The sequence below is a fragment of the Camelus bactrianus genome, chromosome 4 (assembly GCF_048773025.1).
Source record: "Camelus bactrianus isolate YW-2024 breed Bactrian camel chromosome 4, ASM4877302v1, whole genome shotgun sequence".
Classification (NCBI taxonomy): domain Eukaryota; kingdom Metazoa; phylum Chordata; class Mammalia; order Artiodactyla; family Camelidae; genus Camelus; species Camelus bactrianus.
The window spans coordinates 74,663,081-74,681,249 of NC_133542.1; the positions used below are offsets into that span (position 1 = coordinate 74,663,081).

Consider the following 18,169-nt stretch of genomic DNA (forward strand, 5'->3'; position numbering starts at 1 on the left):
AGCAGAACACTAAAGGATGCAGAGGAGTCAGTCAGGTGGTGAAATGGGGAACTGGTGGGGAGGGGGGTCTCTGGAGACAGGGCCAGAGCCAGCTCCTCCCAGAGAGATCACTCTTGCTTCCATAGAGAGCAGATCAGAGCAGACAAAACTAGAGGGTCACTGAATTGGGGTGGGGGGGTATGGGGTGGTCAGGATCTCAGTGGGTTCCCTAAGGTTCTGGGTAGTTTGCAACCAGCTTTGAAGATTCAGAAACTGAATTCCTTCAATACCCAGAGGAAGGGGTGCCATATTTAGCAAATAAAAATACCCCTAGCTAAACTGGAATTTCAGATAATGAATAAATGATTAGTGTCTGTCCCCAGTATTTAATTTTTAAAAGTATGTCCCCAATATTATGTGAAATTCTAACTTAATTGTGTATACACTATTTTATCAGTCAACTCTACTGATAGTGACAGTCTTCAGGACTGACTCATGTGTACCAAACTCACAGGGGGCTGATATACTCACAGGGGAATGAAAATATACATCCGTTATTCAGATTCTCCTTTCTGGAAAATCAAATCAATTCCACGCTTGGTAAGCGTGGAATGAGAGCAAAGGACAGGAGAAGTTTAAAAGGATACTTCATCTCAAGGCATGGAAAATTCTGGAGAATCATCCTGGCCTCACTGCACAGAATCTTCTGTGGTGGCAGAACATGCAAGTTCCTGCTGGAAAAGGCAGGTCGGGGCTGCTAAGCCCTCAGGCCCAGCCTCCCACTGAAACACGCAGCTTCTGTCCACCATGTGCTGCTGGTTGATTCCTCACTGTGCTCTTGGAGGGGCCTTCCTTTCAAAGTTCTAGGGCTCCCAGCCAGTGACACATAGCTCACACTTGAATTACAAATTTTTCTTTTAATAAGGGACTTTGTGGTCTTTGCAGCCATTTATTTGACCTTCTGGAGTCCATCTAGAACAATGAGGTAGTCTTTTGATTCAGAAATCATTTCTCCCCCTCACCCCAAAAAGGACATTATAAACTCATCTACAAAACAGAAACAGACTCGCACACTTAGTAAACAATCTTACTGTTACCGGGGAAAGGGGGTGGGAGAGGATAAATTAGGGAGTTTGAGATTTACAAATGTTAGCCACATATTATATATAATAATATTTTTTTAAAGTTTCTGTTGTATAGCACAGGGAACTATATTCAATATCTTGTAACCTTTAATGGAAAAAATATGAAAACGAATACATGTATGTATATGAAAGACTGGGACATTGTGCTGTACACCAGAAATTGACACATTGTAATTGTCTGTACTTCAATTTTAAAAAATCATTTCAGCAACTTGGGGTACCCATATCCAAGGCGTACCCATATCCAAGGGGTCCCTTGCTCTTACTGATTTTTATCTCCTAATATTCTCAAATCCAGTCTCTTCTTTCCATCCTCACTGCCACTTCCCTGGCCGGGGCAGCATCTCTTGCCTAGATTACGCAGCCTGTCAGCTGCTTTCATCTCAGTCCACTTTTGCCCTCTTTGGTCTACTCTCTACACAACAGCCATAGAGTCTTTTAAACGCATAGATCAGATACGGCACTCCCTGCACAAAAGCCTTCAAGGGCTTTCCATCGCACTCAGAGAAAGCCAACCCGTTAGGTACATCGTTTTTAGGATCTGTCTGACCTATGTCGACCTCCGACTCTTCGTCTCCCTCACTTTGCTCCAGATAGTTTTGTCTTCCGTCACTTCCTAGAATGGTCCCTGTCTCTCGCTTCAGGGTCTCTCACACAGCCGCTCACTTAATGCTTCTGTTGGGTTTGAGTGGTGCCCGGCACAGCAGGCGAGGAGTAACTGTCCAAGAAATGAAGGACCGACGCCCGCATTCTGCCCCGAGCTCCCGCGCGGAGCGCGCTTCCGGGCTTTCAGTGCGTGGAGGCAGGCGAGCATTCCAAGCGCAGTTCCCCCGCGCTCGCCGTTTCCACATCAAACTCCTCGCGGCCTCCACGCGCCGCCAGAAAGCTCATCCTGGGGCGGCCAGCAGGAGCGGAGGTCCGAGCCCGGACAAAACCTCCCCGCGTACCCGGGGTCCGGAAATAATTCTTTACGGGGACCTTCCCCTGCAATACGGCGGACAGGAAGTCTTTCTCTGTCTCTCCCAGGGGCTGGAATCCGAGAAAGGGGCGGGGACCTGGCCTAGTCCTGGCTCGTTATTGGCTAAACCTATGGAGGGGGTGGAAGCTGGGGCGGCTCCTCCCGACTCTTCATTGGCTAAAAAAAAACTCTGCTTGGCCCTCGGGTTCTCATTGGCTAAAGTCGAGGACCGGGCGGTGTCTTACAAACAATCCGGTCCCTCTCAGGTTGGTGGGAGAGACAGGTCCTTCCCCGCCCCTCGGGCTCTAACCCGCATCATTTTAAACACAAAGTTAAGGACCGGCGGGTGTACCCTGAAGTCTTGGGACCTCTCCATGGGCGTTTGTCCCTAGAGGCCTTCTGGCTTCGCGGAACTCAGGGATTTAGAGAGACCCGAGCAGGGAAGGACCCCGGAACGATTCCTTCGCGGAACCATTGAGGCTCGGCCTTTGGGAGCGCGTGGAGGGACGGGCTGCGGCGGCCCCACCAGACGGGCCGGGATGGCGGCGGGGGCGGCCGGCGCGGGGACAGGGGTCGCGGTGCCTCTGGAGCTGCCGCGCGAGCGGCGCATGGTGTGTGTGGAATACCCGGGCGTGGTGCGCGACGTGTCCAAGATGATGCAGACCTTGGGCGGCGAGGAAAGCGTCTCCCGGGTGAGAAACGAGGAGCCTCCGGGGACCGGGGGTAGGACTGAGTCGGGGGACGACGCCGGAGGGGCAGGATGTGTGGTTTCCTTGGCAAGAAACTGAGCTTGAGGCAGGCTCGGGCGGCCATGTGTGGGGTTTGCTTCTGAGATCGCCGGGCGCTGACCGTTTTCCCCGGGAGCTGAGGGAAAAGGTCTGCAGAGGAGACCCAAAGAGGGGAATGTCTTTCCCATCCCATCCTCGGATGAGCCGCAGCCTCGGCATCCCTGTCTTAAACGCAGCTCAGCTGCAGCCCCCTTACCCCCGGATGTGCTGGTCTGCTACATCTTCATTTCGCTGAGGCAGAAAGCTGGGGCAGAAATCTGAGGAATGGGCAGATGAAGAACCATTGACCTGCGTGAGAGTAGGGCTAAGGATTATGTTATTAGGGTTGAAGGCAGTCATAGCTAACAACTTACTCTGTACCAGGCACAGTTCTAGGTGCTTTTACTTACTTACATTCAGTCCTCATTAGAACCCTGCCAGGTAGAAACTATCGGTGTCCTAATTTTTGCAAAGAAACCAAGGCAATGTGTTTACGCGGCAAATAGTGGAGCTGGGGTGGATTCTTACGTTATACAGAGCTCTATGTGTAAGTGCATTACATGCATCAGACCTTGAAGTGTCTCCTTCAGAGAGCCCTTCTCTGCCTGCCCTCAGTAAAGTGGCTGCTAGCAGTTAATATCTACCGACTCAACCTGCTAATTCCAGTCTGAAATTATGTTTTAATGTGTTTATTGTCTGTCTAGGACCCTTGGCTCTGAGGCTGTAAACTCCATGAGAGCAGGACCTTGTCTGTTTCATTCACTCCCTTAGTTCTCACATCTATAATACTTGTCAAATGCATGATTGAATTTTCACAACATTTTCTAGTGAGTTAGGTAACATTATTATTCCCATTTTTCAGATAAAGACACAGGAAGAAAGATTGGATCAAATAAGTTCGTACATGGTACCGTGGGGATTTGAACTCATGCTTGCCTCCCTCTGAAATCTTAACTCTGCCTCCTCATCCTTTATGGATGTTAAAAACCTTGAACTTGTCATTAAGCACAAGATGCCTGCCGAGACCCAGTCAGTCATGCTTTATTCTTTTATCATGAGTCACTTTACTGCGGCATTGACAGGACCCTCCCGCTAACCCTGGGGATGTCAGCCCCCCAGTTTTAGTGTGAGCCCTTTGGCAAGAGACTGGTCATTCATTCATTCCATGCCTGCTTCTGGTGCACCTCCTCTGGGCCTGGCTCACCTCTGGGATCATTCCCACCCTAACAATCTATAGACCTGTGTTTCATGAGAAGGGATTCCTAAGTCTTGGGTTTGAAAAATGATTCTTGGAGGGTGGGTATAGCTCAGTGGTTGAGCGCATGCTTAGCATGCATGAGGTCCTGGGTTCCATCCTCAGTAACTCCATTAAAAAAAAACAAATGAATCTTTTGGGAATTAAAAGCTCAGAATGAAACACGAGCCTCTGGCCCTGGTCACCTGGGTCTCCATTGGGCTTTTGTTGAGAGGGGAGCAGTTTCCTGCCGCCTGCTTAGCTGGTCACTGCTTCACTGTGTCTCCCTTGGCCTCACCACAGATCTATACTGACCCTACCAAGAGGCTGGAGCTGTACTTCCGGCCCAAGGACCCCTACTGCCACCCGGTGTGTGCCAACCGCTTTGGTTCCAGCAGCCTGCTGCTCCGGGTCAGGAGGAAGACGAGGCAGCGGAGGGGGGCCCCGGGGCTTGAGGCTCACCCCGAGGTCACAGTCGACGTGGAGGTCCTTGGCATCGTCTCCACCATTTACAAATTTCAAGGTAACTGCAAAGTGCAGTTCTTCTTGCACTGAGTTATTTCATGGCATGTGTCCCTCATACCTGCAGGAGTGTGTGGGCCATTCACAACCTGCGGTGGGTAGGGGACAAGGGGGTGGCATAGTGCAGGCCCCATCCAGGAGATAGACTCTCCTCCCTCCAGCCAGCAGCTCCCTGCAGTCTGTGGGCTCATTGTTGCCTGGCTTTCTGCATTCTTCAGGGAACTGGAGTTCTCTGAGAAATCTTGTTTTTAAAGCCATTATTTGGGGCCAAATAAAACTAGTCAGCAGGCCTCTACTTTTCAGCCCCCGGTGTTTGGGAACCTTCTCAGTCTTGATGGCTGCTGGTCTTGCCTTCCCTCTAAAGCCTTCCCAGATGACTTCCCTCGGGACCTCATGTCCTGTGAACTCTCAGTGGACTGAATATCTCCTGTGGGGTCCTCACCTGAGTTTGCCGCCCCCAGGGAACTCCTGTGAGGAGGCAGTAGGTGTGGGGTGAGGAAGGGGAGTCAGAAAGAACGTGGGCTTTGGCGTGGTGCCTGCGCCAGCTCTGCGAGTCTCTCTGGGCAGGTAGCTCGGCTGTCCTCAGCCTTGGCCTCCTTGTCTGGGCGGCTGGAGCCCTGAGTTCCTTGAAGCCTTGGGGAGATTCAGGGAGATGATGCCTGTTTAAGGGCTGGTTCCCACACACTGGAGGCACTCGGCAGGTTACTAACAAGCCTTCAGAAGGTCTGTAGTTGCAGCTGCAGTTCTTTAGATAGACTCTGAAGAGACTAAAGACTCAGAGAGGAAGGAGGGGATAGAAAGCGTAAGGAAACCAAGACGGCCTGGGATCCCACGTGTTGGACCTTTTGAATGTCGGTCATTCTGGCGGTCATTCTGGTATCCGCTGAGAGGGCTGTCCTTCCCAGAATGAGGCTTTCCAAGTGATCGTGTTTTCTCTCTCTGACGGAGCTGGCATCTCCCCTTCCATGTGTGTCCCTGGGCCAGCAGCATTGGCCTCACCTGGGAGCTTGTTAGAAATGCAGCATCTCAGAATCTGCATTCAGCAAGATCCCAGGTGAGTCACGTGCGCCTAACATTTTGAGGCACACAAGCCTAGACGTCATCATCACATGTCATGTAACCCCCTGCCCCCAAAATACTTATTCAAGTGACTTGCAGTGCATTGGGCTGAGTTCACAGGAGCGACTCGCAGGGGTGGTTTTGGCTCTTGCCACCTTTTGCCCAGCAGCCTCCCCCATGGGGCTGGCTCAGGACCCTCCAGAAGGTGTGGGCGTCGGTGCGTGGCCGCTGCCATGCCTGGGCAAGTGTGATAGGGTGTCTGTCCCCCTCTCTTTCCAGGAATGTCCGACTTCCAGTACCTGGCTGTGCACACGGATGCAGGCGGCGGGCACACGTCCATGTACGACAAGGTTCTCATGCTCAAGCCTGAGAAGGAGACTTTCTTCCACCAGGAGCTGCCCCTCTACATCCCCCCACCCATCTTCTCCAGGCTGGACACCCCGGTGGACTACTTCTATCGACCAGAGACACAGCACCGGTAGGTACTCCCAGCTCCCTGCAGCATTGGGGTTCAGAGCCAGGGCCCTGCGGTCAGAGGGCTCGACTCTGCCACTCATGGGGCAGGTGGCCAGGGTGGCTGGCTTCGCTCAGGCCCATGGCCCCAGCGCCTTCAGCGGCAGAGTAGCCAGTGATGAGGGACCCTGACGAGAAGTGTCAGGAAGCAGCCCTGGTCCCTGCGCCCCACCCGGAGGCCTTGCTCAGAGCTGTCCCCACACCACGGAGTGTGAATCAGGATGGCATCTTTGAACATGAAGACCCAGCCCCGAAAGTGTGTACCTTGAGGTGCGGAGAGACAGACCCCCGCACTGAAAGGGCACCAGGAGGGAGGCCGGCTCTTTTGGAGAGCAGCCTGGCAGGGTCTGTTCCAGTTTCATGTGCTCCTCCCTGTTGGCCTAGCAGTGCTGCCTGTAGGAGCCTATCCCACAGTGACGATCAGAGCTCAGAAACACACTTGGGACATTTCCTGGTTGTTATGGGCAGCAGCAGGAAGCTGAGAGGGCCTGGTGTGGGAGAGCGCACATGGGCTGGGGCCTGTGTTCGGGTGCTGGCATGCAATCCCGAGTGAGCCCTGCCCTCCCGTGCCAGCCTCCCGCCTGTAACGGGGCTGGTGATAACGGTGCCGCTTCCCTGCGCTGTCGGGGGGCTAAAGGACTGCCGTTTTCTGAAATACTTACGACAGTGAGTGCCTGGCGGAGTCCGACAAGTAAGTGATCGGTCCACTAATGGCCTGTCCGTGCCCAGGAAGACCGCACAGCCTGCAGGAGAGCGAGCTCCATGGGCTGACGTGGCATGCGTCCAGAGAACCTTGCTCTAGCAGGTGTTCAGGCAGAGTCTGTGGCATAAGAATAAATTGGGGGGGTGATTCTAGAAGCCTAGAAAAATCTGGAAGATTGGGCCCAGAATAGTTGTCTCTGGAGGGGTGGGAGGACGAGAACCTTCTCTCTCCTCCCTAAACACTTCCATCCACGGGGACTGACCGCCCATCAGGGCCCAGGCTCCCCTTGGAGCTGGCGTCAGCGGGAACACGTCAGGGGAGGCTCTGTGCTGGGCCGGGGGTTCGGAGCCGGATGGAGCCTGAGTGAAGGGTGAGCGGACCGTGGGGCCTGTGCACAGATGTGTGCCTTGAAGGCTATAAGAGAGGAGTGGGCTGTAATGGGCAGTGAGTGGGAGGGTTAGGGCCCTGGGAGGAGCTGACCTTTGAAACAGGCCTCTTGATGACAGAGCCGGGCAGGTGAAGACCCAAGGAGAACAATCCAGACACGGGGCAGGGGTTGGCACAGGAATAGTCGGCGGCATTGCCTGCAAAGCAGAGCAAGCCAAGAGCGTGGTGGGGTGGGGGTCCCGTAGGCCTCAGTGCGGTGCTTGGATTCCATCCTAAAGAGAAAGATGTGCTGTTCTTTCCCTTTGAAAACGTATGGGGAGTTCCACAGGTAGAGTTGTCCGATGCGCCCTCACCTGCAGCACCGGCTCCAGTGATTAGCAGCCTTCTGCCGCCTGCTCCCTGCCCTGCCCCCGCCCCCCAGCATCACAGCTCGTCCTCCAGAAACAAGTCAGTGTGGGTCTCTAACAGGGAAGGACTTTTTTTTTTAACTTCACTGGAGTACTATTATCGTAAGGAGCAAATGCGACAATGTTCTTTAATGTCACCCAGGACTAGTCCTTGTTCCATCTCCCAGTTGTCTCAAAAGTGACTCAGGAGCCAGACCAGGGCCATGCGGGTGGCTTTGGTTGACGTCTCTCAGGCCTGTTGGGTCCATGAAGTTCCCCCGCCCCCACTCTGTGATTGCAGGAGACAGAGAAAATCGAACAGTGCCGAAGCGTGTAACTAGAGAGAAGCGGGTCACACCGCCCCCCCCCCGCCAGAAACTAGCGTGCTGAGTGAGAGTTTGCTGGGCCTGTGTTATCTGCAGTACGGGAGTTTTAAGCAGGGCGAGATATAGTCTATTTTTAAAATTTACATATTTCTGAAATATTTTGACTTTTTGCCCCACGAGCATTTTACTTTTACAGTCAGAAATAAACAGAAATGTGTACAAGAAGGAACTAGAGCCCCCCACCCTGGACCCGCATTGCTGGCCTGGCACTGGATGGCAGCGTCTGAGTCACTCTGTCCTGCGGGGCCAGCAGACAGCTGTCCCCCAGCTTCTGGGAGGGGACTAGGGCGGAGGGCCGGCTGCCCTTGACCCAGAGGCCCTGTTTTCCTCCCACGTGGTCTGTCGATTTTCCAGCACATGGAAAGAACCTGCCGTTTCTCCCAAGGCTGCTATTGATTTTTCTGCTCTGCTGGCCTTGCTGGGGCCCCGAGGGCTGGCGGGGAGGAGGCTGGCCTAATGGGGGGTCCCTCCTCCTCAGGCCAGTTGGTGGGGAGGAGGGCCAGTGGAGGCCGCCGGCTCCCTCCTGCTCCTGCTCCTGCTCCTGGTTTGGAGCCGCCAGGATCTCTCCTTGGGTGTCTGGGGCTTCAGGAGGTGTCTCTGAAAACAGGATAGTGTCGCTGTTCAGGGTGGTTTCCAGTGGTGTCATGTGTTTTGTTTTGTGTTTTTAATTGAAGTAGAGTTGATTTACAGTGTTGTGTCAGTCTCTGGTGTACAGCAGTGTCATTTATACATATACATGTATATTCTTTTTCAGATTCTTTTCCATTATAGGCTATTATAAGATATTGAATATAGTTCCCTGGGCTCTACAGTAGGACCTCGCTGTTTATCTTTTTTATATATAGTTGTATATATCTGCAAATCGCAAGCAAATGGAGTCACGTTTAAAAAAAAGGCACAGATTTGCAATAGTCTGTACTCATGTAGAAAATTAAGGTAAAATGGAACACGTTTAAAAGGTAGTGATCACCTCAGTGTTGTCATATGACATCCAGGACATACTCTGAAATATCCCTCAGAGTGGCTGAGCAGGTCTGGGGTGCGGTCTGGATGACGTGAAATCAGCCACATGACGGTGATTGTTGAAGCTGGCGGTGGGCTTTGGGGGCTCCTCATCCTGCCCCCCCGCTCTAGCGTAGGGGCGGCGTTCCTGACATCCCTCCTCAGAGGTGGGCGCTCTGAGACCCCAGGGCTCGTCCCCCTGCGTGCTCTGTGCTCACGTGGAGGAGCCCGTTTTAACCTCTGTGCTGTGGGATGAGACCATTCGGTAGCCTCTGTCCCTCCTTTCCTTGATGACGTCGAGATGCTCCCAGGCCGGAGCCTCGGGCTCTGGCAGGCGTGGCAGGATGGTGGTTGGCGGCCCCCAGCCTCCCTGGCTCGAGTCCCAGCTCCATTCCCTTGAGCTCTGCTCTCGTCGGGTTTCCAAGCCCTGTGGCCTCAGTGACTTCATGGGAAAATGGATCCTTCCCCGTAGGATAGTTTTCAGGGTCAAGCAAGTGAGCTGTAGACGTCGTTAAGTACCACTGTTGTCTAACAGCTGATCCCTGTGTCCTGTGTGTCTGTGCCCCACCTGACTTCCCCGTCCCCGCCTGATGGGCATTTAGGTTGTTTCCAGCTTTTCACTGGCTGGACTCGAGCAGTTGTGAGGCCACCAACCTCACGACAGGAGCCCTTCCCTGCATCCCAGCGTCTGGGGCCTTTTGGCCTTGCCGGGCCTCAGAGCCACCGCCCCTTCTCCCAGAGACGGGCCTGGGAACTCAGGCCCCTGCCCTCAGCGGCTGGCGCTGCGGTCCTCTCCTCACCCAGATTGCAGGGAAAAGCACACGAGTGTGGGCCGCCGGTGTCCGGCCAGGCCCGCGCCTGGCGCTGCTGCCCCCAGATGCTCTCTCTGCCCCCAGGGAAGGCTACAACAACCCCCCCATCTCAGGCGAGAACCTCATCGGCCTGAGCCGGGCCCGGCGCCCCCACAACGCCATCTTCGTCAACTTCGAGGAGGACGAGGTGCCCGCGCAGCCGCTGGACGCTGCCGTCCAGACGTGGAGGAGGGTCTGCACCAACCCCATCGACCGGAAGGTGGAGGAGGAGCTGCGGAAGGTGCGCCCGCCCCCGCCCCGCCCCCCTGCGCGGGCCCCTCCCGTTTCCCAGCCGGCCCCTCCGTGTGGTTCTGCTCTCGCTCTGCTGCGCTGCCCTTTCTTTAAACTCAGGCATCAGCACATGGGAACTGTGCACCTCCTGTCACGTCTGAAGTGATGCCAGTATTAAGCCCTGCCTCCCCAAGGTTGAAAGTGCTTCTTAGAACTCTTAGGGGTCTCTTTGTGGTGGGTAAGCCTTGTCCAGATGTGACTTCAGGGTGGCGCTCTGAGACCCGGAAGCTTTTATTCATCCAGTCGCTGGTTGCAACATACCAGACAGGGCACCTGCTGCGCGCCAGGCCCGGCGCTTCCCCCGCCTTAGAGTCCGAGTGGATGCGCGGCCCTGGGAGGAGGCGGCCTTCCACCTTGCCCACTGGCTCTCAGGTTCTAGAAGACACAGTCCAGGGGCCGCTGTTCGTCGCGTCCCCACAGGTGGGGACAGCAGGTCTCAGGCCACATCACTGCTGGCTGATGCCTCTTCCCCTGTTGAAGTTGACTAGCCCCTGGCAGGGGTGGGACAAGGCGGTGTCATTTCTTAAAGAGACTGTGTGGACACTTCGTTGTGTTTCTAGCAGTCACTAGGTCGGTGGGTGATGGGGGCCACTCTCCGAGGCCCCTCATCGTCCTCTGGTCACAGCCCAATCCCCCACCTGCTCAGGGTCCTTCCCACCCTGGCCCTTTTGCGGTCCAGACCCCAGCCTTTGGCAGCCCTCCCCCAGGCTGGGCTGTCCCCTGCGGCCTCCATGGCGCCCCAGCTCAGGCCTCTGCCCTCTAGGCTGGTGCCGTTCAGGATCCCTGAGCTCTGGCATGTCCCCCTCATGGCCCTGTTCTGGGTCGTCTGCCTCCCTGGCTGCCCTTTGAGCTGCATGAGGACAGGGACGGTGTCCCTCAAGGTCATTTCAGGACCCTCAGGCCCTGCAACTGCACTTGAAACGTGCTGGGCGCACAGCGCACGCTTCTGAGGGAGGTGCTAAGCGCTCAGCCCCTGCTCTCTGCTGCCTCCTCCCCGGAAGGCCCTCTGGGGGCCAGACCATGCGGGGAACCTGGGGCAGGCGGGCCGGAGGCTGCTTGTGCTCATCTCAGCCCCTACCTTGACCTCCAGCTGTTTGAAATCCGACCCATCTGGTCACGTAACGCCGTCAAGGCCAACATCAGCGTCCACCCTGACAAGCTCAAGGTCTTGCTGCCCTTCATGGCCTATTACATGGTGAGTGTCCGCCCACCACCCACCTTGGCTCCCCCTGGGGTTCTGGTCCCTGATGTGACCGCTCAGAGTCGCAGCAAGAGCAGGCGGCCCTGTCCCAGCCGCACAGGCTTGTTGCAGCCCCTACAGAGGCCTCCTTGGTAGCACACCTGGCCGTCCTGGGATCGTGGCATTGAGGAGTGGTCGCATGACTTGTAAGTAAAGGAATTATACGTTTTAAATGACTTTGTATTAAGGACTTTCTAAGGACCATGCACTGGGCTGAGTGCTGTGTGTGTTTCCTGTCCTGTCTTCCTCCGGCGGGGATGGAGAAGCCTGGCTCAGGGCAGTGACTCGATGTGCCAGGGTCCTGCGGCCAGCAAGTGGCTGAGCCGCCCGGGGGCCCTGGCCTGTGTGGCTGCAGAGCCCGGGCCCCTGACCTCAGTGCCACTCCGCCTTCATTCAGTCTGCCTGGGTTGAGTGGGGTTCAGCGGGGCAGGTGCACTGTGGACTCAGTCCTGGAGGGCATGGAGATTCCCACAGGTGCTATGAGGAGGAGCCCCGTGTGGTCCCCACTGTCCCCAAGGGCCCCACGTGGAGCACTGGGGGGGCAAGTGCAAGACGTGACGTGACAGTGATGGCGGGGGTGGGGTGCACGGGGACGCCTCCCTCCTGTGCTCAGAGCCGCCGTCTGCCGTTCAGAGTTGGCTTCCTAGACAAGGGCCTCAGGAGTACTGTTCCGGGACCTTACGTCCCTCTGTCATACGCTAATGACATTTCTTGAGCTCTTGCTCTCTGCCGGGCCCTGTGGTGAGGGCTCCGGGGCAGCATCTCATTTAATCCTCACAAAAACGCCATCTGACAGGTGGACCATGCCTTGAAAAGGCCAAGGGACCTACCCAAGGTGACGGAGCCACACATGGCCAAGCTGGGGGTGGGGTTCCAGAGCCGTGTCCTCACCTCTTGGACTGTCCCGCTGCCCCACCTGGATACACCACTGTGGCCTGCGTCTCTGTAGGGGTCGGGGATTGGCCCCACTCGCACTCCCACCCTTTCTGTCTCTAGATCACGGGCCCCTGGAGAAGCCTGTGGATTCGATATGGGTACGACCCCCGAAAACACCCAGACGCCAAGATCTATCAAGTCCTTGACTTCCGGATCCGCTGTGGCATAAAATACGGTAAACGTGACTAGTGCCTTTGCTTCCTGTTTTTCTCTCTTTGTATCTTTCCATGTCTAGCATTTTCTTCTGCAATAAGAGTAAATCCATATGGAGAGGATGAAAAGCCTTTCCCCTTTGGTGAGACTGTTGTGGGCAGAATAGCATAGAGATGAGGACCAGAGCTCGAGTCCTGGCTCCAGCCTGGACCCTCTGGCGGCTGAACCGCAAACCACAGTCCCCATTCGGGTACTCCAGTTACTTGTGGCTTCTGCGGTGCAGGCCGGGCCTCCAGTAAGTGTCCAGTGTCCAGCCCGCCCTGGGCCCCCGGCACACAGAGCTCCAGAACGCAGGGGGCCTGGAGTCCCCCTCTCAGGAACGGGATACCCTCGTGCGTCTGCAGTGCAGACCAGTGCTGTTTGCCAGAGGGGGCAGCGCGCCCACCCGCCTGACGTGCCTCCCTCTCCGGCAGGCTACGCCTCCAGCGACATGCCTGTCAAAGCCAAGCGCAGCGCCTACAACTACAGCCTCCCCATCACCGTCAAAAAGACACGTGAGTGCCTGAGGCTCGCCCTGCTCCCTAGGGAGGGGGTGGGCGGCAGGAGGGCAGGGCGGGGGGGCTGGGGAGAAATACCCCGTATATTCCAAAAGCACTGCTGTTGTCCCCTCGCAGCCAGCCAGCTTGTCACCATGCACGACCTCAAGCAGGGCCTGGGCCCCTCGGGGACACCCAGTACACGGAAGTTGACCTCCAACAAGTACAAGCTCAAGGTGGGTGTCCCTGAGCTGGCTGCTGGGTGACAGTGAAGGGGACAGGGAAAGGCGCCTTCTCCCTGGGCAGGCCAGGCGCCCACAGCACATTCTCCAGGCCCCATGTGTGACGCCGGGAGGGGCCCTGACGGAGGTGGCTCTGCCCTGTCAGTGCCTTTGCACAACTCCCAGCTTCCAGGACAGCCTCCAAAAACAGAGTCAGAACTCGGTGTGAACCACCCGGGGCAGTGGGGGTTGAGCACCACCTGGGCGGGTCTCGGGGAGGGATCTTTGACATCGACAGCCCCAAGTGGTGCCCTCCGTGAGCCAGGCCCTGAGGTCCTGTGGGGCCGCTGCAGGGCTGGTAAGAATCGCGCACTGGGAGCGTGAAGCCCGAACAGACCATCTGAACCCAGGCTGTGAGCTGGGCCCAGGGTGTGGAGTTTACGGGCCCAGGGCCCGCCCCTCACGGGCTCATGCTTTCGTTGACACAATGGCCCAGCAGAGGTGGTGATTTCCAAAGGCCTTTCCCATGCTCGGGCTGGCCTGAGCTGCTCTGGTCCAGGGCAGGGGTCGGGGGAGGCCGGGAAGGGCACGTCCCCCGCCCTGGAACCACCTGCCTCGTAGAGGGGGCGGAGCGGCGTCTTGCGCCCTCTCTCCCCAGTGCAGCCAGCTGGATCCTCAGCTGAGCAACCGTCCTCCTCAAGGACTCTCGTTCTAGGCCATATCCCCACCTCTGGAACTTGGCGCCTAGGTGGGGAAGGAAGAAGGCAAGCAGTAAAGCCCGCTTCATGCCTCAGGGGTGGACACACAGGGCTATGTAAGATGGCCGATTAGTAGAGGTTGGCGGGCAGTGAGGAGGGCTGGCTTTACAGGAAGGCCTGGAGGCAGAGCTTGGCCTCAGGCTGGAGGGACACCCGCCAACCGTGAGTGGCTGGCCGGCTCGTGGTTCCGGGGGCTGTGGGCCACCCCTCGACCCCTGGGGGTCAGAGCTTATTTTCCCCACGCCTGCTACCAGCCTTTGGCCGGACCGCCCCGCCTGAATCCAAGGAGGCGAGCCGGGCTCGCTGGGGCCTGGGACTAGGACTGGGAGCCGCCACGTGGGGGCAAGGGGTTCCCCAGCACCTTCCCGTGTCTCCGCTCCTTTCCCAGGACTCGGTCTACGTCTTCCGGGAGGGGGCCCTGCCGCCCTATCGACAGATGTTCTACCAGTTATGCGACTTGCACGTGGACGAGTACGTCCCGAGGGGCCTGCCACGCCCAGGAGGGACTGTGGGGTGTTGGTCAGGGAAGAGGAACTGCCCGGGGACCAGAACGCTTCCTGTGGCTCTTCCATTTCGCGTCAGCCTTCGTCTCAGCGAGGATGCTGACTGCCTGGGAGTTAATGCCGCCGGGAGATCCCTCTGCCCAGGCGCGTGGCCCCCGGAGCGGGTCCAGGGTGCCGTGTCCCGTGTGCACCGCAGGCGGTGCTGGGCTGTGGTCTCTGCTCTCCTCTGTCTCCCACGTGGGGGTTCATGACACGGTTCCTGGTCCCCAGGGCTGGCCAGAATTCCAGGAACCTTTAGTCCAATTGTTCTCAGTGATGTTTAAAAACTGGGGACGGGATGCTGGGAATGGGTGGGGATGAGAGCAGGTTAAACACAGCCTGGAATCTGGTGGGAGCTCTGAACTCTCACCCGGGACGTGGGCACGCGCCCGCTTTGTGTGCCGTGTGGGGGTCAGGGACCCCCCCGTCCAAGGGCCCCAGCGGGGGATGCGCCAGTTTCACGGGCGTGCTTCCTGACCATACTCACCCCCCCGAGCGGGCCCGCTAAGCATGACCCTACCTCTGCCACAACCGCTCACTGGCCCCTGTGAGCAGAGGCCCCGCCCTGGGACTGGGTGTCCTGCCCCCAGGTTGCAGAAGATCATTCGCCGCAATGACGGGGCTGAGAACTCCTGCACGGAGCGGGATGGCTGGTGCCTCCCCAAGACCAGTGACGACCTGCGGGACGCCATGTCCCTCATGATCCGCCAGACCATCCGCTCCAAGAGGCCTGGTGAGAGCCGCTCGGGGTGATGGGACGCCCCCCGTCCCTTGGGCCCCACTCGGGATGGAGCAAGTGTCCCTCGTGGCCCCAGGTGGGGCTGGAACAGGGCGCTGCCAGCCAGGGCTGCCCCCATACCCGATATCCTCTGGCCATATGTGGGCACGGGGCACCTGTCCTTCCCCTGGGAGCCTGGGTCCTGTCGCCCTGCGCTGCCTGCCCCTCCCCGGGTGTGAGGAAGGGGAGTGAGCCCTCGCTGGGCTGTGCGCCTGATGGGGCAGGGGGAGGGTAGGCAAAAGGGCCCCTCTCAGGGTCCCGCCTGGGCTCGGGCGGGGGCGGTCCCAGACCCATCAACCCCCACGGAGCTGAGGGGAGCAGGGGTCTCAGCCTCCTTTAGGATGCAGTCCCCCGAGAGTCTGGTCCATAAAAGGCCTCCCACAGCATCCTGTGCACACCCGGGGAGTCCACTGGGCCCGTGAAGCCACCCAAGGCTCCTCCAAGAGGTGACTTTCAAAGCCACTGGCTCCAGTGTCCCCTGAAGTGCTTGTTAGACTGCAGGGTCCCAGGTCCCCCAGCCGGCCGCGCTCCCCAAAGCAGCTTCTGCAGAGATCGAATTCAGATGCCCGTAACTAGACAGGCGCCCAGGAGCCTGTCTGGGGGCGGGGCTGGCTCTGGTGAGACTGGTCTGGGGGCCGCCCAGGAGCCTACGTTGGGAGACATGGCTTTGTGTTTTGGCGCCAGCTCTGTTCTCCAGCCCGACCAAGGCTGACGGCGGGAAGGAGCAGCTGACCGGTGAATCTGGGGAAGAAGAGGAGGATGACGAGGAGGAGGAGGAGGACTTCAAGCCGTCGGAGGGGAGTGAGAACGAGATGGAGACAGAGATTCTGGACTACGTGTGATGCAGCCCTGGGCCCGAGGCTCGGCCTCCCCGACCAGGCCAGAGTGGTGTCTGACCTGATGAGGGGGCCAGGACAAGCCCGGGCTCCCCGCGCTGCCCGTGGGGGCTGGAACAGCGGCCCCTCTGAGGAAAGCTGGGATCCCAGCAGGCAGGGGCAGCTAACCTTGTCCTGCCTGGGACCTGCTGCTCGGGGCTGCCTTCTGGCCCTGGGTGCTTGGCGACATCCGCGAAGGTGGCGCCCTGGCTTCTCACAGCCCCGAGCCAGCCCAGTGTCCAGTAGGCTGAGCCAGCACCCAGCGCCTCCCTCTGGCTGAGACCAGCTGGAGCTGGAGGTGGAGACGGTGCGGTAGGGCAGGGGCTGGTTTCGGCTGGGCCTCACGACTAAAGGCAAGTACGGATGGGGCTGGAAGCCTGGTCCATGGCCACAGGTGACCGAAGAGCCTCCTTGGATTCAGACCCCATCCATTTCGTGTAGCCTGACAGAGGGCAGGCCCAGCGGGAACTGTCATTAAATACATTTTCCCAAGGAGTCTTGGTGTCTCAGTGCGGGTGTTGGAGCCAGAGAGGGTGTCCTCTTGCCTTGGGGCTTGGGCTCCGGCCAGACATCATTGGCTCCTTCGGTTGTTCATTCAGTGACCTCATGCTGGGTAACACTGGGATGGTTGAGAACAGGCCTGCGAGGCCAGGTGAGAGCAGCCAGAAGGAACTCCAGCCTTGCAGTGTCCAACAGCCTCATGCTCATCCCTTCCTGTTCCAGATGGATGGGTTCTTGAGAGGTTCATGGGAAACAGACCTGTCTTCTTCAGCTGCCCAGTGTGAAACCAGAGGCCACACGGGGTCCCTGGTGGGCTGAGCCACCCTTCCTGGGGGAGCGCTCCCCTCCCCCTGCTGGGCAGGTGTTCGCAGTCCTGCAGGGCGGCCAGAGCCAAAGATGAACCCATCACCCCCTTCCTCAGCCAACAGACCGGGCCACCTCATGTGACCACAGGTTCCTAAGTCAGTGGACGCCCCATCCTGCCCATCAGGCTCCTGGGAAGCCCCTCCCACGACAGATCCCAGTGGCTCACAGTTGGCCTGAAGTGGCCGGTCCTGGGAACCTACCTTCTATAGTCAGCCCCCCTCCATGTGCTGCTCCCTGCTGCTGGGGACAGGGCACACCCAGCTGCTCCCCACTCCCTCACCTCTGTCATCGTTTCCCTCAGAGGCCACTGGTCTCTGCTGGTGGATCTCAGCTGGGGCAGTCCACTTTCCCTGAGCCGTGCCACTGACCTCGAACCTCAGAGGGAGAGCGTCTAGGTTCTGGTCCCCTCTCCCGGAAGCCGCTGTGGTCCCTACGCAAACCAGAGAAGGGCTTTCCTGGGACAGGGACACTCCCTCTGCAGCCAAGCCCTCCCTTACCCGGAGTGCGCCTTCTCTGTGCCAACCTGGAGGGGCCACCCGAGGTCTGCCCACGTTCTTACAGAGTATGAAGTGGGTCCCCACTTAGAAACCTAAGTGCCTACACCCCCTTCCTTAAAACATTTTAAGGGAAAATTACAGGTAGACACAGAAGTGCTAACTTACTGTTGAGCCCCCAGCCACTCACCCTAGGGCTTCGCCAGTTACCTGCTGCCCAGCTTGCTGCGTGCCTCCCCCGTGGCTTTAACTTTGTTCCACGCTCGTGCTTTGCTGGAACCGTTCTCAGGAAAACGTGCATCTCTAACACATCAGGACTTTTTGTTTAAAAAACACAATAATGCTGCAATCACACCTAATAAACAGCAGTTCAGCTCGAACGCACCCGTCAGCCTGGGAGGCACGGGCGTGTGCTGGGTCCCTTTAGTGACATAAGCGTTGCCTGGTAGGGCCAGGTGGTGTCACCCTCACCCCCTGGCCTTGTTTACGGTGCTGTAACGTGGCCAGTGATGACCAGGGGGACACTTTTTAGCTTCATAATGAACTCAGATTTGTTTCAGTCAATCTCGGTCTTGCTTTTTGATGC

At 57.7% G+C, this 18,169-nt stretch overlaps 1 protein-coding gene across 1 annotated transcript; it reads left to right on the top strand.

The window, feature by feature from the left end:
* Nucleotides 1-2,330: 2,330 nt before the first annotated feature.
* On the top strand, nucleotides 2,331-16,717 carry GTF3C5 (general transcription factor IIIC subunit 5). The gene is made up of 11 exons (XM_010955913.3): nucleotides 2,331-2,774; nucleotides 4,387-4,606; nucleotides 5,944-6,142; nucleotides 9,938-10,133; nucleotides 11,274-11,378; nucleotides 12,420-12,534; nucleotides 12,986-13,066; nucleotides 13,187-13,284; nucleotides 14,416-14,498; nucleotides 15,160-15,302; nucleotides 16,032-16,717. Exons 1-11 carry the CDS (start codon nucleotides 2,622-2,624, stop codon nucleotides 16,187-16,189), a joined length of 1,551 nt encoding a protein of 516 aa, XP_010954215.2. The 5' UTR covers nucleotides 2,331-2,621; the 3' UTR covers nucleotides 16,190-16,717.
* The last annotated feature ends 1,452 nt before the right edge of the window (nucleotides 16,718-18,169 follow it).